Here is a 22,799-nt window from a genome sequence, read left to right on the forward strand (position 1 = left end):
TTTATTCTGGTAAAAGGAGAGGTCAAAAAGCGACTTCTACCTCTCTTTCCTTTTGGCTTAAAAGCATCATCCGATTGGCTTATGAGACTGCCGGACGGCAGCCTCCTGAAAGAATCACAGCTCACTCCACTAGGGCTGTGGCTTCCACATGGGCCTTCAAGAACGAGGCTTCTGTTGACCAGATATGTAAGGCAGCGACTTGGTCTTCACTGCACACTTTTGCAAAATTTTACAAATTTGATACTTTTTCTTCTTCGGAGGCTATTTTTGGGAGAAAGGTTTTGCAAGCTGTGGTGCCTTCCGTTTAGGTAACCTGATTTGCTCCCTCCCTTCATCCGTGTCCTAAAGCTTTGGTATTGGTTCCCACAAGTAAGGATGACGCCGTGGACCGGACACACCAATGTTGGAGAAAACAGAATTTATGCTTACCTGATAAATTACTTTCTCCAACGGTGTGTCCGGTCCACGGCCCGCCCTGGTTTTTTAATCAGGTCTGATGAATTATTTTCTCTAACTACAGTCACCACGGTACCATATGGTTTCTCCTATATATATTCCTCCTGTCCGTCGGTCGAATGACTGGGGTGGGCGGAGCCTAGGAGGGACTATATGGCCAGCTTTGCTGGGACTCTTTGCCATTTCCTGTTGGGGAAGAGAATATCCCACAAGTAAGGATGACGCCGTGGACCGGACACACCGTTGGAGAAAGTAATTTATCAGGTAAGCATAAATTCTGTTTTTACCTGCTCTCCTCCAAGGTTATCCTGAAAATCTGGCCTGTTAGGGAGGCCCAAGGACGGGTTTGAAAACCAGTGCCCTACATGAATCTGTATATAGAAAAACAAAGTCTTTTACCTAAGAAGTGTGTGGTTCATTCTTCACATTATTTTCTCTCTTCCAAATCTGAAATAATGCGTGAACAATGGTCTGTTGGCTAAAGGAAAGAGATCTGCCCCACAGTGAAACCTTAGGTGCTGAGAATACACAATCATGGTGCCTAACCAGCGGCAAAACTGCATTCAACAAGTCCATATTTGGCTGTCCTCTGTGTTGCAGGATTTTAAGCCTTGTTATCTTTCTGTGTAAAAAGGTTGGATAATAGAAATAGAAGCCTTCAATAGAAATGTATTTTTAACTGTCCTAGCAACTGATAAATGAATATGTGTGCTATATTTTGAGTCTCTTCTCTGTTACAGAATTTCCGATTCCATCCCATGGTCATTCTATTTGCACTTATAGCGCTGGAAAAGTTTTCTCAAACAAGTAAGTATATGTCTGTGTAACTCACGAAAGACTACTTGTAGTAATGCAGTGAAATAGGTCAAACGCTGATGCATTGGTTGCATATTTGTTTGTTTTTTATTTTTACAAGATGTTAGGGATATGTACCTGAAGTGGGCAAGTAAGTCAAAATGAAATTTTAAACAACTTTCCAATTTACTTTTCTTTTTAAAGACACGATGAGTCCATGGATCATCTTCATTACTTATGGAACTACACCACCTGGTCAGCAGGAGGAGGCAAAGAGCACCAGAGCTATATATAATCTCCTCCCTTCCCTCCCACTCCAGTCATTCTCTTTGCCTACGTTAGTGATAGGAAGAGGTAAAGTGAGGTGTTAGTATAGATTCTTCAATCAAGAGTTTATTATTTTTAAAGTAGTGCAAGATTGTGCTGCTTTGTTCTAGGGTGTAGCTGTAGTCCATATCAGTCTCTTCAGTAGAGCTTTTTGGTGGCTTTAGAGCAATAGGAACTGGTGGGACATAATTCTCACTGCGCCTCCTATACATTTATGCTGCCCTAATCCTTATAGCCTAAGCACATTTAACTCGGGCTTATGTTATTTCACAGGGCTATGGGAGGGAGAGGACTTCTTAAACCTGCTGGACTGTCCTGCTGTCGGACAGCAGACTCATTCAAGGCTTCTTATGTTGGGACATTAATCCCTCTTATATGGAGGGTTTTGTTTGGACAGCCATGAGTACAGGCACTGGGGCTGGGAGAAGGCTTGTAGTCTCTTGCCGAATTTTTCAAATTTTTGTAAGCCTGCAATAGATAAGCAGGCTGAAAAGGAGTTTTGTCATTTTATTATAGATGTCGGTTACGGTTCCTAGTTTACTTTTACTCCGATGTCGGGTAATGTGTTTGGGAAGTTACACCCACGATGGGCAGGGCTATAGTTTCGCTCGCTGCCTTTAGATTATTGCGCAGTCCTCAGCCGACAGAAGTGGACGTCTGCACACGTGGCTCTACTACCGCATATCTTTCTGAATAATCTGGCAAGCGGTCGTATCGTTTTTGTGCCCCTGAGAATCCGGATCGTTTTCATCTATGCTACAAGTGTTCCGGTCAGGGAGTGAGTCTGTTGGTAAGTAGGCACCTCAGCAAAGTTGCTGAGGTGTATGGGTGTCTGAATTTACTTTTGTTTAACTGCTGGGGTACGTTTTTCTATAATGCAGTAAAAAAGTTGCTGTTTAAAATTTAAAGGCACAGTATTGTTTTTGTTTTTTCCTTTTTTTTTCTGTCATCAAATTTTTTTCAGAACAATTTGATTGTCTTTGAGCATATGTTTCTTATATAATATAAAAGGTTACTTTTGTAAACTCTTAAAGAGACAGTAATTTATAAAAAAAGAAGAGATTTTTGTTTTTTATTTTAGTATGGACATAGGAGCCGTGCAAAATGTTACTTGCTCCATGTGTTTGGATGCTAATGTGGAACCACCAATCCCTTTCTGTCCCTCATGTATTGAGAGGGCTTTAAGTTATAAGGAAAAGGATTTTTCATGAGCAAAATTTTTCAATGGCGAATGCTTCTCAGGAGTCTAATGATGAGATTCAGAGTATGCTGCAGCTTTCTCCCCAAGCATCCCAAGATTTAACGCCCGCACAAGCAGTGCTCTGTACTTCTGCTCTAGCGCCTGCTGGAGTTACCTTAAAAGACATGGCTGGGCTTATGTCTTCCACAATTTCTGATGCGTTGTCTTCTTTTCCTATGCTACAAGGCAAACATAAGAGAAAGGACAATCATGTTGTCAGTGAGGTTTCTGATGCAATGGTGGCAATCTCGGATGTACCCTCCCAGGGAACTGAGTTGGAGGGTATGGAGGTTCTATCAGAAGGCGAAATTTCAGATTCAGAGAGTTCATTACCTTTGACTGATTCAAAGGTTGTATATTTCAGTTTCAAACTAGAACACCTCCGCCTGTTACTCAGGGAGGTTTTGGTGACTTTAGATAACTGTGATTCTACAGTAGTGGTCGCTCCTGCGAAGTTGAGTAAATTGGACAGATATTTTGAAGTTCCTTCTTACTCAGACGTATTTCCAGTACCAAAACGAACGGAGATTTCCAAGGAATGGGAGAGACCAGGTATTCCCTTTTCCCCATCTCCTATTTTCAAAAGATGTTTCCTATAGTGGATGCTATCAAGGAAACTTGGCAGATGGTTCCTAAGGTGGAAGGAGCTATTTCCACCCTAGCCAAGCGAACTACTATTCCCATTGAGGTTAGTTGTGCTTTTAAAGATCCCATGGACAAGAAGTTGGAGGGTCTACTTAAAAAGATTTATGTTCACCAGGGTCTGCTGTTGCATTGCTACGGGCACTAGTGCAGCAGCTTATTGGTTTGATGCTCTGTCTGAGTCTCTCATCAGACCACTTTAGAGGAGATCCAAGATAGGATTAAAGCTCTAAAGTTGGCTAATGCCTTTATTCCAGATGCTTCTCTGCAAAATTACAAATTACTAAATTGGCAGCTAAGAGTTTGGGGTTTTCTATCCTAGCCCGCAGAGCCTTATTGTTAAAACCCTGGTCTGTGGACGTATCATCCAAGTCTAAGCTTCTGGCAATTCCTTACAAGGGGAAGACCTTGTTTGGACCGGGCCTGAAGGAAATTATCTCTGATATCACGGGAGGCAAGGGTCCTCTCCTTCCTCAGGATAAGAGAAGTAAACAAAAAGGACGACCAAGTAATTTTCGTTCCTTTCGAAATTTCAAAGTAAATTCTTTCTCTTCCTCTTCTAAACAGGAAGGGAACTATTCGCAATCTAAGCCTACTTGGAGACCCAACCAGTCTTGAAACTAGGGGAAAACAATCCAAGAAGCCTGCTGTTGAATCCAAAACAGCATGAAGGGCATGCCCCCGATCCGGGACTGGATTTGGTATGGGGCAAGCTCTCATTCTTCGTTCAGGCTTGGGTTCGGGACGTTCAGGATCCCTGGGCGGTAGAAAAAGTGTATCAGGGATACAAACTGGAATTCAAGAATTTACCTCCCTGTGGAAGATTTCTTCTTTCAAGATTATCTGCAAACCAGATAAAAAAAAAAAAAGAGGCATTCTTACATTGTGTAAGAGACCTCTCCTCCCTGGGAGTAATTGTTCCCGTTCCAGTACAGGAACAGGGGCAGGGTTTTTATTCAAATCTGTTTGTGGTTCCCAAAAAAGAGGGAACCTTCAGACCTATATTAGACCTCAAGAGTCTAAACAAGTTTCTCAGAGTTCCATAATTCAAGATGGAAACTATTCGTATCATTCTTCCATTGATCCAGGAGGGTCAATTTATGACGACAGTGGATTTAAAGGATGCATATCTACATGTTCCTATCCACAGAGATCATCACAAGTTGCTGAGGTTTGCTTTTCTGGACAAACACTTTCAGTTTCTGGCTCTTCCTTTTGGGTTGGCCACGGCATCCAGAATTTTCACAAAAGTTCTGGGGTCTCTACTGGTGGTTCTAAGACCGCGGGACATTGTGGTGGCGCCCTATCAGGACGATATTCTAATCCAGGCGCCATCTTGTCAACAAGCAATATCTCATACCAACATTGTGCTATCCTTCCCGAGATCTCACGGGTTGAAGGTAAATCTGGACAAGAGTTCCTTAATCCCGAAGACAAGGGTAACTTTCTTGGGAACTCTAATAGATTCTATTTCTATGAGGATTTTTTTGACAGAGGTCAGGAAATCAAAGATTCTAGATTCCTGCCGAGCACTTCAGTCCAATCCTTGGCCGTCAGTGGCTCAGTGCATGGAAGTAATCGGACTGATGGTGGCGGCAATGGACATCACCCCGTTTGCTCGTTTTCCCCTCAGGCCTCTGCAGTTAAACATGCTCAGGCAGTGGAATGGAGATTATGCAGACTTGTCTCCTTGAATAACCCTGGAACAGGAGATGAGGGATTCTCTTCGATGGTGGTTGTCTCTGGATCATCTATCCCAGGGAGCCTGCTTTCGCAGACCTTCCTGGGTGATTGTGACAAGACGCCAGCCTTTTAGGGTGGGGAGCTGTCTGGGGTTCCCTAAAGGCTCAGGCAGTGTGGACTCAGGCGGAGTCTGTTCTTCCTATCAATATCCTGGAACTGAGAGGGATCTTCAATGCTCTTCTGGCCTGGCCTCAGTTGACTTCGGCCCAGTTCATCAGATTCCAGTCGGACAACATAACGACAGTGGCTTACATCAATCATCAGGGAGTAATGAGGAGTTTCTTCGCGATGACCGAGGTAGCAAAAATAATTTGGTGGGCAGAAGCCCACTCTTGCCATCTGTCAGCGATCCACATCCCAGGGGTGGACAACTGGGAGGCGGATTTTTTGAGCAGGCAGACTTTTCATCCGGGAGAGTGGGAACCCTATCCGGAGGTGTTCTCCACCCTATTCTCAAATGGGGTCGACCGGAGTTGGCTCTCATGGCATCTCGTCAGAATGCCAAGCTCCCAAGATATGGATCGAGGTCCAGGGATCCCCAGGCAGAACTGATAGATGCTCTGGCGGTTCCTTGGTCCTTCAATCTTGTATACCCATTTCCTCTGTTTGGGCTTCTTCCTCGGGTCATTGCTCGAAACAAGCAGGAGAGGGCACCGGTGATCCTCATTGCTCCTGCTTGGCCTCACAGGATTTGGGGTTCTATCTAGATTATGCAGATCTGGTGGACATGTTATCCCTGCCACCTTGGAGACTTCCGTTGAGGAATTACCTTCTCATTCAAGGGCCCTTCCTTCACCCAAATCTAGTTTCTCTGAAGCTGACTGCATGGAGATTGAACGGTTAATCCTGTCCAAGCGGGGTATTTCTGATTCGGTCATAGAAACCATGATTCAGGCTCATAAGCCTGTAACTAGAAAAATTTACCATAAGATATGTCGTAAATATCTTTATTGGTGTGAATCCAAGAGCTACTCATGGAGTAGAGTAAGGATTCCCAGAATATTGTCTTTTCTCCAAGAGGGTTTGGAGAAGGGTTTGTCGACAAGTTCCCTAAAGGGACAAATTTCTGCCTTATCTATTTTGTTACACAAACGTCTGGCTGAGGTTCCAGATGTACAATCTTGTTGTCCAAGTATTGCTTGCTGCTCCTTCAACAAAGGACACCAAGAAAATAAGGAAAATGTAATCATAGAAGAAAGTAATTTAAAATGTCAATCTCTAACTGAATCATGAAAGAAAACTTTTGGATTTCGTGTCCCTTTTAAACCTGGGTTATTCTTCTGCACGTTAATGTTTTTTTTGTTTTGTTTTGTTTTTTTTTTTAACTAAGTATCTTTCATCCTGGTGTATTTTCTTTTAAGCCCTTTCTACCAGATGTCCCATTTCTCCATGTATATTAAGTTAGTTAATAATTTTAAAGACAAAGTTCAAAAATATTAAAATAATATAACTCAACTGCCTCAGAGAAGCTGCAATGCATTCTGCAGCAGCTAGAATTCCAAACCCTATAGCATTTCAAATAGACATATGCTTTATTTTTGGACATATGTAGAAATTAGCATTATATTTTCAGATTTGTTGAATTCATCTTAAAATGAAAAACAAATTGCCCTTTACCAGAAAAAAAATTAACAAAACAAATGCATGTGAGGAAAGAAATTGCAGTCAAATGACCATTTTAAATACTTTACAACATTTATTTTTTATGCATATCTTGTGGAATAAACTGCTTTGCTGATACATACTATGTATTGTTTTTTAATGTTCTTTTAAATGTAACCTTTCCTTTTTTGTCTTCAGGTGAAAATAAGATGACTGTATCTGAATCACAGATTAGTGATCGTCTTCTCCTCCTGGAGACTTGGACACATAATGCAGACTTCTTAAAGCGTCAAGTTGGATTCTGTGCCCAGTGGAATTTGGACAACTTGTGTAAGCTCAGTAATTTGTTTGTGCAGTGCTGCTTTTTATCATTTCCATGCATTGTTTTGTGTAATTCTATTGCATTTTACTAACATAATAAGTAGTAATTTTTTTCCATATTTTTTATGTAAGAAATAAGAAACTACTTTGTTTCCTGTATCTATTTGTAGCTTTGCTCTTGGTTGAGGTAACATACATGTTGCTTAAAGATTGTGAGAACTAAATCCTAATTGTTCCTGACCTTTGCAGAATATTTAATGCCATAGCAAACATTCAATTCAGTTTACTTTGAGTTCTTTATTAGTTGCCTTATACTATTAAATATGACTACAGTAGAGTAAACTGTAGCCAGTGATGTACCCTGTACTACTTAGGTTAATTTGGATAATTTAAGGGGGATTTTATTATATTTGATTGTGAGTATATGCATGTATGTAAGCATGTGGTTTGTTTGTTCTTTTCTTGTAGTTTTAAAAGAAGGTCGACAACTAACTTATGAGAAGGCTGACTTAACGCATATAAATGCCATGCTCAACAGTAATGATGTGAGCGAGTACCTCAAGATATCCCCATATGGATTAGAGGTAAGCAGTATGCACATTAACCAACCTTCTTTTATCTCTCATCTGTTTCACTTTATTTTAAATAAAGGCGCTTGATATGTCATTTTTATATTCCGCTGAGGCCACCAATCATTTTGGAAGACTTTCCATAAGATTTTGGAATTTGTGCCTATTTAGCCAACAGAGCATTTGTGAGGCCAGGTACTGATAGTATACTAGAAGGTCTGGCTTGCATTCAGTATACCAATTCATCCCAAAGCTGTTCAATGAGGTTGTGTGCAGGCCACTTTAGTATCTCCATGTCAAACTATGTCTTCATGGACCTCTGCTGGACAAGGCCCTCAAGGGTTTAGAAATTAGGTTTAGCATTCAAGAGAAAATACCAAGAGAAGAAAGTAAATTTGATGATAAAAGTAGATTGGAAAGTTGTTTAAAATTGCATGTCCTATCTGAATCGTGAAACTGTAATTTCGACTAGACTGTCCCTTTAAATTGTGTCTATATCCATCCTCTTATTTAAAGTATTTGTCAGGATAAAGGGAACACAAACTGCCAGCACTGTGGAAGAAGCCCCTTTCCTGGACATTTTTAAATAAAGACCTACTTGTTCATACTAGCATGTGAACACTAAAATCTCTAACTTAAAACTATCTTATGTAAATGAAACATGTGTAAAGCGTTTGGGGTCCAGTCATGAGAAATGAACTATATAAGTTGTTGTTGTTTTTAATTATGATTATTATTAAGCCACAATTGAGCCATGAACCAAGAGAATTTTAAACACTGAAATAAGAGGAAGAAAAGGCACCTCATGGTGCAGTAATCAAACACACACAGGAACACAATAAAAATATTCCAACTGAATACTCACAAACAGGAGTATATATACATTATCATTAGGTTCCTTAATAAAGTCCCACAGGTTTCAATATCATTTGTATGCTGATGACACACAAACCTGCCTCTCTGCACCAGATCTATCCCCTTCTTTGCCGACTTGTGTCACTAACTGTCTTTCTAATATTTCATCTTGGAGGTCCTCTTGCTACCTTAAAGGGACATGAAACCCATTTTTTTTCTTTTCATTAAACAGGTAGATCATACAATTTTAAACAACGTTTTAATTTACTTCTCTTAGGTAATTTGCTTCATCCTTTGTTGAAGAAGCAGCAATGGACTACTGGGAGCTAGCTGAATGCATTGGGTGAGCCAATAACTTGATGCATACATGTGCAACCACTAATCGGCAGCTCCTGAGTCTATCTAGGTGTCCTTTTCAACAAATGATATAAAAAACAAATTAGGTAATAGAAGTAAATTGTAAAGTTTATTTAAAATCACATGCTCTATATGAAGCATGAAAGAAAAAAATTGGGGTTTCATGACCGTTTAAGTTAAATCTTTACAAAACTGGGCTTCTTATTTTGCCCCTTCTTCCAAAATCTGTCCCACTTATCTTTCTATAACTGTTGATAACATTATAACCCCCAACTCGCAGTTTGAAGATTTCTATTGTGTTCCTCTGGTGGATTACTGCACCATGAGGCGCATTTTCTTCCTCTTATTTCAGTGATCTACTCCTTTGGTGAACCGAGCCAGTTTGAGAGCTGCCTACATTTGATGATGACTGGAAGTTTGAAGTATATTTAAGATTCTGACTTTGCAAATTTATTATTGTGCTTTTGAATCTTTGTCTTAACTTGAAAGTTAAGATTATTATCTGTACAACAATTTCTACTTGTCTTTTGAAAAATTTAATTGCACTTTTTAATGCGAAATAAGCTAGTCAGTTTCACAAAGTGGGAGGAACATGGGAGTTACCTGGGTGTGTCTGAAGCTCTCTCACAACTCTTATTATATTCTCTAAGCATGTTTCACCAACATGCCTTACTGATTTATCTATCCTGCTGTATGCTGGGGACGTTTCTTCAAAGGCAAACTGTAGGGGAAATATACAATTTGTATGTGCTGCAAACTAAGAATTTATATCAGTGCTAATTGCTCTCCTGTTAACCAGTGGTGGCATAACTCTACTCAACATGCACTGTGGGTTGCTTCAAAACTAAAGCTAATTTAAATAAAATAACTTAAACATAATTAGTTAGAAACTTCAAACTACCAAACGTCATTTGATCAAGTCAAATGCTATCAGTATGCTACATTTTGTTTGCGTGTATTATATATATATATATATATATATATATATATATATATATATATATATATATATATATATATATATATATATATATATGAAATACACACACACACATACTGTGCGTTTATGTGTGTGTGTATATATAAATTTGTTGCTGTTCCTTGTTTGTTAGGCTCGCTGTGATGCTTCATCTTTTGAGAGTGTTCGATGCACTTTCTGTGTAGACTCTGGAGTCTGGTACTATGAAGTTACAGTAATTACCTCTGGGGTCATGCAGATAGGGTGGGCAACCAAGGACAGCAAGTTTCTCAACCATGTAAGTACCTGTTTGGTGAGCTGTTTCTTAACATCCTATATACACTTATAAGAGTAATACATTATAAAATGTAAATGCCTGCTTAAATAGATTTTCACACAGTTCGAAAACATGGTCTGTGTAAAACATTTATACTTAGAATTATTTCAAAGATGGTATTTATATATAAAAAAAAATCTCTACACAAAGGCACTCTAATTGCTCAGTGTGCAGACCTTTCATATTAACCCCTTCGTGACAGAAAAATAGTGTTCACATTGGAACAAAGTTCTGATGTAAACACTATTTGTAAAAATAAAAAAAATCACGCCATCGTCAATGCGATTGCATGATTTCAAGGCTGGGATCGGATCATAGGGGACTGCCTAAGCTGCTAGGCATGCCCCCCAGGCCGATCCTTGCCTACGTCAGAGGGAAGCTGCAGGACGCCATAAATGATAGGATGTTCCATGCTGTCTTAACGGCGTTAAAGCTCAGCACTGTTAGGACAGCATGGAACGTCCTAACGGCGTGAAGGGGTTAGAGAGTCTGTAAACACCTTATTATTACACAATATGTCTTATGCTGTAGAATGATATATTAACCAAGGCTAAACATTTTTTTTTAAATAGATTAACATGCTTTTTTCATTAATTATTTTTCAATAGGTAAACTCCATTCACAACTTGCTTTATTTAGAGGAGCCAATCTGAGCTTCAGTCTGTAGCATTGTTTTTGCTATTCTTGTCTGTTAAAGCCAGTTAGGGAAATGGTTTTTAGCAGGGGTAGCCATGAGAAATAGTCTGTTTTTTTCACTAAAATTAGAAAAGCAACAATATTCAGAGCTAAATTACATGAAAATACAGCAAAATTAGTTAAATTAGTAATGAAAGAAGAATTCAGAGTTGTTTTATGCTTAACCAAGCATTTTATATTAAGATTTCAAGGTATTTACTGTCCTTTTAACTGTTAATCGTCCACTGAATAATTTATTATGCAACTTGATTTATCAACTGTAAAATGATGATAGAAGCCTGAGTTGGTCCTGATATGATTTGAACCTACAGCACAGGTTGACAGTGTATACATAGTTAAATGTTATAACCAATAACATGATTAACAAAAATCAATGGGTTGTTAAACCTGTTACAAATAGGCCTGAACAGGGCTAAGTCCTTGATAGCTCTCAAATGGAAGACACAAGAAATACCAACAAAGAGACTGTGGACAGACAAGGTATCTGACCTATTAACATTGGCAGAGCAGGGGTTCCTAAAGCAACAGAGATTTATTTCCTTTCATTATATGAAATTCTTATGGGAGGAATCCATTCATTAAACATAAATACATACACAGGACCGAGACTAATGCTCGAGACATAATATACTAAATTAAACTTCACACGGTTGGTATTAGGACATTAACCTGGACACCCGAACATAGAGACTATAGAAATAATAGGCAAAATAGAGAAACGAATAGATAGAAAGAAATAGCATTGGGAATCCCTTTGGGTAAAGCAATCTGTAGGAAACGTATGGTGAGTCCACGGCATCATCTATAATTACTGTTGGGAATATCACTCCTGGCCAGCAGGAGGCGGCAAAGAGCACCACAGCAAAGCTGTTAAGTATCCCTTCCCACAACCCCCAGTCATTCTCTTTGCCTTTGGTGCAAGGACGAGGTGGAGTTTTTAGTGTCTGAAGATATTTCACTTCAATCAAGATATTATTTTTTTGAAGCCCGAGTAGGTTTCTCTGAACTTCCTCTCAAGATTGGGTCTAGCCGTACTCCACGTTAGTCTCTTCAGTAGGGCAGTGGTGGCTATTAAGCAGTTGGGAAACTTGTGGAGGGGGTTTCACTGCGTTTTCCTAACATGTTTCTGCCCTGGTATAGAAAGCCTTAGTAGGTTTACTCTGTTCTTTCTTTGTTTACAGGTCTCTATGAGGAGTGGCATCCTCTCATACTGGGTAAGTCGTCCTGCTGCCGGACGACCAGACTGCAGGTAAGTGCCTTATTTTTTTCTATGGCTAGGAGGCTGGCACTGAAGGGGTTAAGTGCCCTCTGCTTTTAATATGGGAACAAAATCCTTAATGAAGGATAGTTTATGGCAGTGAGCAGGCATTTTAATTGCATGTGACTAGGGAGACTTAGGGGTTAATCTCCTTAACGGAAAGGAAGGGGTTAGCCATCTATTGGGGTTCAAACTATAATTTTAATCGCTCTTTGGAAATAATTTGTGAGCAATCTCTGGTAAACCTTTAGTTCCAGTTCCAATAATTCGTTTAGAAGAATTATTCTCTGAGAACGGTCTTTAGGGGTTAATTATTTATTTTATCTGCTGCGTGTCTTTAGGTCTACCGCTAAGCTGACAGACCTATAGTATGTTTGGAAGCCCCTCTAGGTCCCTTATATTGAACAATCTGTTTTATTATGTTGGCGGTGACCGTTAGGAGAGCGCGGTCTTCCATAGTGGTGCTACTCCTACGGGGCTGGAGACGTGTTCCGCTTTTTAAAAAATGTAATTATAAACTTTGCCCTGCAGGAACTCCACTTGTAAGGAGCGGAGTTTTTAGAGGAGAGCTTGGGCTTCATGTTTTATGCTCCTCTCAGTGGAATAAAGCGCTTCATGCCATGCCGATTTCTTGGCCCCGCCTCCTTCTCGGAAACGGTGCAGTGCCATTTTTAGAGCTTGCCGGGCTTGGTTAGGTGACTCTGCCTTGTTCTCCGGCTGAGAACGGAGCGGAGTCATTTTTTCTGGCTATTTAGATTAAATATAGTCAGATATTGTAATGGGAATATTAATTTTGTCCCAGTCTGAGTTATAGCTCGGTTTGTAGTAAAGAACAAAGCTCTGCAGTGGCTAATCCTTCTCTCTGTTTTTGTACCATTAAAAAATGTTTATTGGCTCTGTTTTATAAGCACATCTGTCCTTCATACTTTGAATATATCTTTAAAAAAAATAAAGATGTTCTTTGTTAGAGCCTTGCGCATCTAAGCATTTTCTTAGACAGTTTTAAATGTTTTCTGTACCTCTGGTTTAGCAAATGCTATTAAATGTACAGATAGGTTTGAGCCTCATGTCTCCCATGATGATGCTGTTAAGGCAATGCCACAGCTTTCTCCTTAAATGTCCCAAGCCTTTATGGCGTCACATGCAGTGCCCTGCGGTTCCTCTCAATCTCCTCGAGTGTATTTGCTTACAGATGTTGCAGCTCAGGTATCCTCTGTGATATCTGCGGCTTTATCTGTTTTTCCTTACCTACAGGGAAAAGGCAAGAGGACATTTTAAAGATCAGATAGTAAGGTTTCTGCTACGCAAGTCGTTCTCTCTCCTAAGCCTGATGAGGGAGATTCACCTGTAGTTTTTGAGAGTGAAATCTCAAACTTGGTCAGTATAATTCCTTCATCTGATGCTGAAGTAATCTCCTTACTCGTGTACGGTTATAGAACTTGGACATCATCGATACCCCTGTCGTTGTCGACCCTTGGAGTAAACTTGCTAGTTTCTAGGAGGTTCCTTTCTTTGAGGAAATGGTTCTGGATGTGCTATGGAAATTTTCACAGGTGTAGGAGATCTAGGGATACCTCTCTCCCTGTCTCCAGTCCTTTAAAGTATTTACCTGTTGCTGACTCCATTAATATGCACGGTGCCCTAAGTATAAGGAGATTTTCTACTATGGCTTAGAGAACTTTGATCCCTATGGAGGGTAGCTACTCCTTTACGGATCCATGGATAAGAAGCTGGAGGTTTAATGGTTCATTTAGAGCAATGTTTGGTCTTAGTAGACTTGATGTGCTAGCCCTTTGGGCATTGTGCCTGAAATATTGGTCAGATGGGAACCTACCTATCTCATCCTTCCTTCGAGCAAACTCTCTTTCAAGAGATATTGTTCAGTTTTCCTTCCCATGGATGAGAAATTAATCTGGAGAAGAGTTCCCTTGTTGCATCTATTTGTTGGGTCTACCGCCACTATGCCCTGAATGCAGACCTTAAATGGACACTGAACCCAATTTTTTTCTTTCATGATTCAGATAGAGCATGCAATTTTAAGCAACTTTCTAATTTACTCCTATTATTAATTTTTCTTCATTCTCTTGCTATCTTTATTTGAAAAAGAAGCCATCTAAGTTTTTTTTCTTGGTTCAGGACTCTGGAGAGCACTTTTTTATTGGTGGATGAATTTATCCACCAATCAGCAAGGACATCCCAGGTTGTTCACCAAAAATGGTCCGGCATCTAAACTTACATTCTTGTATTTCAAATAAAGATACCAAGAGAATAAAGAAAATTTGATAATAGGAGTAAATTAGAAAGTTGCTTAAAATGTTATGCTCTATCTGAATCACGAAAGAAAAAATTTGGGTTCTGTGTCCCTTTAATTGTTTTCTATCTAGGAGAAGATGTCTAACAGAGGTCAGATAATCAAGGATTTATTCCTTTTCTTCTCTCTGCAGCCTTCTGTCCGGCAAGCTCTAGTGGTACGGTAGATACGGTGTCTCTCTTATGGAGGGTAGTACTCTTCGCAGTGGGACTGGAGTTTTAAGTAGTCCTGTCAGCCTCTTAGTGAGAGCCTGGGTGAAAGTTAGAGTCTGGAGATGCAGGCAGAGTCTTTCTGCAAAACCATCCCGACTCATATTAACAGCTCCATAAGCAATCGCAACGAGTTTCGCTGCCTGCTTTCTTCACTCAAATCCATGTCAGGAGCGAGGCTACTAACCTGTCACACCTGAAGGGCTGTGTTCCTGTTCCACGGCGTAGATTCTGGTAAGATCGTTTCATTTTTTATTAATAATAACATAGAAGACAGGGTCACAGTGTGGCACCTTTTATCTTTACAGAATCAATGGTTAATATTCCTGGAAGGGGGATTATTGAACCGGGGGGGTTATACGTGATATTGTTTGTGTCATTGCTGCGTTATGTGCGAGATGAGGCTCTGGCAATGTGTGGAACTTTCAGGTTACTTGCGGAAGCTATGCGCGGCCATTTTTTTTGATCATTTTTCCCTAGTGCAGGGGCGGTCCTGCCAGGCATTCCATGTAACTTGTTGTGGCTATCCTTTCTGTTGATCTGTGGCGCAGGAGAAGTAGCGGTTTCTGTAGCCGGGTCCTAGGAGGTGGTGAGTGCCCCGGTCATTGGTGGTATAAAGGTGCCTTTTTAATAAATAAAGTTAGTCTAACCAAATGCGCAAGCGATTTACGACTGACGCGTTTGGAAGGCTCTCCTTCCTTAATAAAGTCTTATTCCTGTGTTTATTGTGAGGGAGGTTCTGGTAGATCAGCCTGCAGAACTATGTTCCACATGCCTTGATAAAGTTTCATCTAAAAGTAAACAGATGTCTAGTACTACTGAGCCGTCCACCTCTGAGGGTTCTTCGTCCCGAGAGGTGCGTTCCCTACATTCATCTCCGATTGCACATGCAGCGCCCCGGGGTCCAACCGTTACTCCTTCGGGAGAAATTTGTTGGCCGTCGGACCAACTGAAATCGGCGGTTTCGAAAGTGATCCATGCCTTACCACCTTAAGCGTAGGGTTTATCATAGCGGCCCGGCCCAGGGTTTTTCCTCGCCGATGAAAAATCCAGAGGTTCTATACGATGACGAGGCCCAATCCGACTCTTCGGAGGAGGCCCCTTCTGGGTCGGAGTCCGTGTCATCTAAACCTCCGGCGGCGGAGAAGCCTGGTTATAGGTTTAGGATGGAGAATTTGCACTTTCTGCAACGGCAGGTGCTGGCTACTCTGGAGGTTCCCGGAACCAAAGATACCGGAGGAACCTGCGATTCCTAAGTTTGACAAGGTATACGATGACAGAGTAGTACCTCAGTCTTTCCTGGTTCCCGTTAAGATGGCTAATATTATTAAGAATGAATGGGAGCGATTAGGTTCTTCCTTTTCCCCTTCTTCCTTTTCCACATCCTTTTAAAAAACTGTTCCCCGTTCCGGAATCTCACCTTGAGCTCTGGGGGACCATCCCTAAGGTGGATGGGGCTATCTCTATGCTCACAAAGCGGACGACCATTCCCCTCGAGGATAGTTAGTCGTTTTAGGAGCCCATGGATAACAATCTGGAAAACCTGTTAAGAAAGATGTTTCAGCACACAGGGTTTTTTTTTTCAGCCAGCAGCGGCCGTTGCGGAGGTCGCTGGAGCTGCGACATATTGGTTTGAATCCCTGTGTGAAATGGTCGAGGGGGAGTCTTCCATCGACGATACAGGAGAAGATTAAGGTGCTGAAGATCGCCAATTCTTTCATCTGTGATGCCAATATGCAAATTATTCACCTGAATTCTAAGGTGTCAGGTTTTTCTGTTTTAGCGTGCAGGGCTCTGTGGCTAAAATCTTGGTCTGCGGAAATTACCTCTAAGGCAAAACTGTTGTCCCTGCCTTTTCAAGGAAAGATCCTGTTCGGTCCAGGATTGGAATTGATTTTATCCACGGTTACGGGAGGCAAGGGAGCTTTCCTACTGCAGGATAAGAAGGCAAAGCCTAAAGGATCTACTTTTCCCTCCCTTTCGTGCGGACAAGGCCCAGCGTCCGCAACCCGCCACGAAAGCGGACCAGTCAAAGTGATCTTGGAGGCCGGCTCAATCTTGGTACAAGTCTAAGCAGAGCAAGAAGCCCGCCGAGAATCGGCATGTAGGAGCGGCCCCCGACTGGCCTCCGGATCACATAAGGGGCAGATTATCTCTGTTCTCAGACTCATGGTTGCAGGACGTTCAGGACCCTTGGGTTCTAGATGTGGTCTCCCAAGGTTACAGGATAGGGTTCAGATCCCATCCGCCCGAGGGCAGATTCCTCGTGTCAAACCTGTCTTCAAGACCAGAGAAGATAGGCCTTTCTAGAGTGTGTGAGAGATCTCGCCTCTCGGGGTTATCGTACCAGTACCCCTAGCAGAAAGGGGTCTGGGGTAGTATTTCAACCTTTTTGTTGTTCCATAGAAGGAGGGCACATTCTGCCCGATTCTGGACCTAAAGTGTTTAAACAAGTTTCTGAGTGTTCCATTGTTCAAAATGGAAACTAACGGATCTATTGTGCCCCTAGTTCATGACTATAGACTTGAAGGACGCCTACCTTCTTGTGCCAATCCACAGGGACCACTTCAGGTTCTTAAGATTTGCATTTCTGGACCAGCACTTCAAGTTTGTGGCTCTTCCTTTTGGTCTGGCGACGGCCCCGAGAGTCTTCACAAAGGTTCTGGGGGCGCTGCTTGCAGTGGCCAGATCCGGTGGCACCTTACCTGGACGACATACTAGTTCAGGCGCCAACGCTCGGCCTCGCAGAGAATCATTCGAGGGCTCTTCTTTTTCTGCTCCAATCTCACGGTTGGTAGATCAGCTCAGGAAAGAGTTCCCAGCAACAGGGTGGAGTTCCTGGGCATGATAATAGACTCTGTCCATGAAGATATTTCTCAAGATTGCGTCCACCTGTCTTGTCCTCCTCAAGTCTGTCGTTGGCTCAATGTATGGAGGTCTCATGGTGTCAAGCATAGATGTCATCCCATTCGCCAGGTTCCATCTCAGACCTCTTCAATTTTGCATGTGGAGACAGTGGAACGGCGATCATTCAAATCTATCACAGCTGATATTCATTCTCGGACTCAGAACTCCCTCTCTTGTTGGATTTGTCCGGAGCAACTTTCCATGGGGACATCCTTCTTGCGACCGTCCTGTCAGATTGTGACCACGGACGCCAGTCTGGCAGGATGGGGAGCTGTTTAAGGTATATAGAAGGATATATAAACTGGCACTACACTAGTGTAGAGTAAGATAAAGAATCCGTAGATTCCGGTGCTACCCCTTTATACCAATTGATATTCATAGAAAAAGAAGGGAAAGATAGGGGCTGTTATAGCACTCATACTTACTTAAATGGATATGGAGTTAGTTAAAAAACTATACTTTAATTAATTATATTAAAAGACATGGGGTAAATACCCCTACCGTTAACCACAACCCACTACCAAACAGCAATTAAACTAAAAACAAGCCAACAGTCACTTCTCTGTTTCCTGGCCGATAGCAGGAAACATCGGCATCAGGTGGCTGAAGTCACTGAGCGGCAAGAATACAATTATATAGAGCAAACTCGTTTCGGCTATGACCTAGCCTTTCTCAATGCTATACTTTACACTGACATTTAGTAAAACCCGAGGCTACCGGATGCACGGACTTAAATAATCATTTGCAGGCCACAGTTAACCAATCACATGGATTACATTGAAGACGCCCTATTAACATCCAATGGTTGCGCTTAGGGGACAACAACTACTAATCCGATTGTGCTGTGTGGCTGAAAAATGCAAATGATGTGCCGCGCATGCTCAATGATCCACAGCTAGCGTGTAGAGAGTTATTCCTTGTAATAACACTGCTAGGTTAGAAATAAGTATTTACACATTAAACGGACGATGCCTTATCCAATAGGAGGATCTTACATTTATAAGAAGTGGATACCATAAACTTAAAACTTAAAGGTTTCTATTTGATAGGTTCCAATGGATCGATTCCCTATATGGCGATACTTACTAGAGTAGAAAAGTAAAAAGGTCTAAAGACTTTGACAGCACTATTATTTTGTATGTCCATATATTAACCTGCAATACGCTTGACACTGTACAAGTAACGCCGTGCTATTGTGATTAAGGGTTTTGATATAAATATCAAGTAGTTAGTAAAGTAAGTTATCAACTTACACCTCACTATTATTATGTATACCTATGAAATCACACGTAATACGCTTAAACATGTACAGGTAACGCAGTGTTAATGCAATTTAGGGTTATGATATGATCATTTAAAAGTATAGGTTACAATTCTTCTATTTAGAGCATCATTATAACTATTACTGAATCGATTACTATGAAACCAAGGAACTTTTCTACTCTAGTAAGTATCGCTATATAGGGAATCGATCCATTGGAACCTATCAAATAGAAACCTTTAAGTTTTAAGTTTATGGTATCCACTTCTTATAAATGTAAGATCCTCCTATTGGATAAGACATCGTCCGTTTAATGTGTAAATACTTATTTCTAACCTAGCAGTGTTATTACAAGGAATAACTCTCTACACGCTAGCTGTGGATCATTGAGCATGCGCGGCATATCATTTGCATTTTTCAGCCACACAGCACAATCAGATTAGTAGGCGTTGTCCCCTAAGCGCAACCATTGGATGTTAATAGGGCGTCTTCCCTGTAATCCATGTGATTGGTTAACTGTGGCCTGCAAATGATTATTTAAGTCCGTGCATCCGGTAGCCTCGAGCTGTTTAAGGTGCCAGGATGGCACAAGGAAGGTGGTCCAGGGAGGAGTCTCTCCTTCCGATCAACATCCTAGAACTAAGAGCGATTTACAATGCTCTGTAGACATGGCCTTCTCTGGGGTCTGATTGTTGCATCATATTCCAGATCGACAACATTACCTCAGTGGCTTACATCAACCATCAGGGGGGTACGAGGAGCTTCCTAGCGATGAGGAAGGTGTCTCGGATTCTGGAGTGCAGCACTAAATAAGATCCCCACCTCATAGAGAAGGGAGGTTGTGGGGGCAAGCGGCCAGGTGCTGGGTGTTCACCCCTCTCACAGAGCGGGGAGGCGGGCTGTGTCTGAGCTGGCTGACGTGCGCTGCTTAGAAGTGGCCCAGGGAAGTGGGAACATCCGGGATGGGGTAGTGGGAGCTGCTGTGTTTCTCTGTGAGCTTCCGTGCAGCACTAAATAAGATCCCCCCCACCTCTTTCTGTAGTGAAAGGAAAAAGACACTATGCGTATGCGTTTGGTTAAACGCTCGTCATAAAGTTTGGCGGGCACGATAAAATTTGAAACGAGTCACGCCTGAGGCGACCCTTCTGTTTAATTTACCAGAAGTAAAAACACAACATACGCGAGCTCTGATGCTTATAATGCTCACAGGAGCTAAAAAATTAATACCGAGGAAATGGAAGTCGGGAATTGTCCCGTCACTTGAGGAGTGGAGTCACACAGTAGATGAGCTACTCATATTAGAGAGATTCCACTACTTTAAAGTCAAACAAATAGAGATACACGAAATGATGCTGGCCACGTGGAGAGGCACTGGTCTCTGAGCAAAATAGATCTAGCAAAAGCAAATTCAAAACACACTTCCCAACCTTCCTTCCCCTTCCCTCCCCTATCCCTCCAACACACATGAACCCTCCCCCCCCCCCCTTTTTTTTTTTTTTTTTTTTTTTTTTTTTTTTTGTAGTTATTTTAGGTAGATAAGTTAGGAAACTGTGAAAGGAGGAGAGTATAAAAAAAAAAAGGAAAAAAAAATATAGCAGACTTGGTAAGCAAAGATATTTAAAATACTATGCATGCATGGAGTTACAGATTATACTCAGATATATCCTTAAATAATATATAGTAGAACACAATTGTTAAAACGCAAGCAAAGGATGTGTGTAATGATATGTCTTTTACTGTATGCACAATTTTTGTTTTCAATAAAGCTTGTTTAAAAAAAAAAAATTTGAAACGAGCTCTGGGGAAGAAGACGATGGGAGGAGGAGTTATGGAGCCATGTTTTTTTTTCAAAACGGCTCGAATTTACTTTAAAAATGTGTGGCATATTCATGTGGCAAGTAAATTATTACAGCAAGTTTATTTTGGGTGTTGACTGTCCCTTTAACCTTGTTCTTAAAGTTTTGCAGCAGGTTCTGTTTGAGCCTTTTACATTCCATAGATATATATCTTGGAAGGTATCTTTTTTTTGCCATCTCTTCTGCTAGGAGAGTCTCGGAACTCTCAGCTTGCAGTGGGATTCACCTTAGCTTATCGTTCTTGCTAATAAGGCGTTTTTTTAATACTAAGTTAGGAAATTGTTGTTCCTTCTCTATGTCCTAATCCTTCTTATCATAAGGAACGTTTGTGGCACAACATCGGGGTTGTGCGTGCTCTTATTTTCTAGCTACAGACCACTAAGGATTTTCGCCAGTCTTCTGTTTTTCTTTGGGAAACGTAAAGGTCAGAAAGCTAGTCTTCTCTTTCTCTTTGGTTGGAAGTATAATTCGTTTAGCTTATGAGACTGCTGGACTGCAGCCTCCTAAGAGAATTACAGCTCATTCCACTAGGCCTGTTTCTGCTTCTTGGGCTTTCGACAATGAATCTTCTGTGGAACAGATTTGCAAGTCTGCAACTTGGTCCTTTCTGCATATTTTTTCAGAATTTTTCAAAATTATGGGGTAGTATTTTTGCCTCGGATGAGGCTTCTTTTAGGAGAAAGGATCTTCAAGAAGTGGTGCCTTCTGTTTAGGTTACCTGTCTTGTCCCTCCCTAATCATCTGTGTACTCCAGCTTGGGTATTGAACCCAACAGTTATTGAAGATGCCGTAGACTCTCCATATCTTAGGAAAGAAAACAAAATGTATACTTGCCTGATAAATGTCTTTCTTTCCGTATATGGTGACTCCACGGCACTCCCTTTATTTTAAGACAGTTATTTTTTTCACTGAGAATTCAGGCACCTCTACACCTTGTGTTGCTTCTTTTCTCTATTTACCTTTGGTCGAATGACTGGGGGTTGTGGGAAGGGAAGGGATACTTAACAGCTTTGCTGTGGTGCTCTTTACCTCCTCTTACTGGCCAGGAGTGATAGTCCCAACAGTAATTGAAGAAGATGCCGTGGACTCACCATATCCAGAAAGAGAGAAATTTATAAGGTAAGCATACATTTTTTTTGTTTTGTTTTTGATTTTCATTTGGTTATAGAGTCTCATGTTGAACATGGTTTAAGCTTAATTTTTATATAATGACCATTCAGTATAACATAACCATTTGTAAAATGGATAACAACGGAAATGGTAACTTAAACATGATGAATAACTTTGCATGGACTGACATTGCACATGTTTGAGACAACACGGAAAGGTCAACAATGGTTAGGACATTAACCCCTTAGGACCAGACCATTTTTTAGTTTCTTACACTTAAGGACTAGGGCTATTTTTATATTTTTTGCAGTGTTTGTGTTTAGCTGTAATTTTCCTCTTACTCATTTTTTGTACAGGAATCCCTGAACATCCCTTGACGTGTGTGTGTATGTGTATATGTATATGTATATGTGTATATATATATATATATATATATATATATATATATATATGTGTGTGTATGTATTTATTTTTTTAGTAGACAAAGCAAAGTATTGATCTAGGCCCATTTTGGTATTTTTCATGCCACCATTTTACCGCCAAATGCGATCAAATAAAAAAAGTTGTTAACTTTTTTTACTAACTTTAGGTTTTTCACTGAAATTATTTACAAACAGCTTGTGCAATTATGGCACAAATGGTTGTAAATTCTTCCCTGGGATCCCCTTTGTTCAGAAATAAGACATATATGGCTTTGGCATTGCTTTTTGGTATTTAGAAGGCCGCTAAATGCTGCTGCGCACCACACTTGTATTATACCCAGCAGTTAAGGGGTTAATTAGGTAGCTTGTAGGGTTAATTTTAGCTTTAGTGTAGAGATCAGCCTCCCACCTGACACATCCCACCCTCGGCACCCTCCCTGACCCCCCTCAAAAAGCTCTCTTCCCTCCCCCATCTCACAATTGTCCCCGCCATCTTAAGTACTGGCAGAAAATCGGCCAGAATAAAAATAAAGGTGTGTGGGTTTTTTTTGGTTTGTTTTTTAATAT

At 40.9% G+C, this 22,799-nt stretch overlaps 1 protein-coding gene across 1 annotated transcript in view; it reads left to right on the forward strand.

Moving 5' to 3' along the window:
* RSPRY1 (ring finger and SPRY domain containing 1) overlaps positions 1-22,799 on the forward strand; it is a 132,211-nt gene that overhangs the window by 31,890 nt on the left and 77,522 nt on the right. The window contains exons 7-10 of the mRNA XM_053700252.1: positions 1,197-1,263; positions 7,004-7,135; positions 7,595-7,710; positions 10,020-10,163. Of these exons, the coding sequence (XP_053556227.1) occupies positions 1,197-1,263; positions 7,004-7,135; positions 7,595-7,710; positions 10,020-10,163 (459 nt within the window). The remainder of the gene's footprint in view (positions 1-1,196; positions 1,264-7,003; positions 7,136-7,594; positions 7,711-10,019; positions 10,164-22,799) is intronic.

This window comes from Bombina bombina, chromosome 1, assembly GCF_027579735.1.
Source record: "Bombina bombina isolate aBomBom1 chromosome 1, aBomBom1.pri, whole genome shotgun sequence".
In the NCBI taxonomy this organism is placed as follows: Eukaryota; Metazoa; Chordata; class Amphibia; order Anura; family Bombinatoridae; genus Bombina; species Bombina bombina.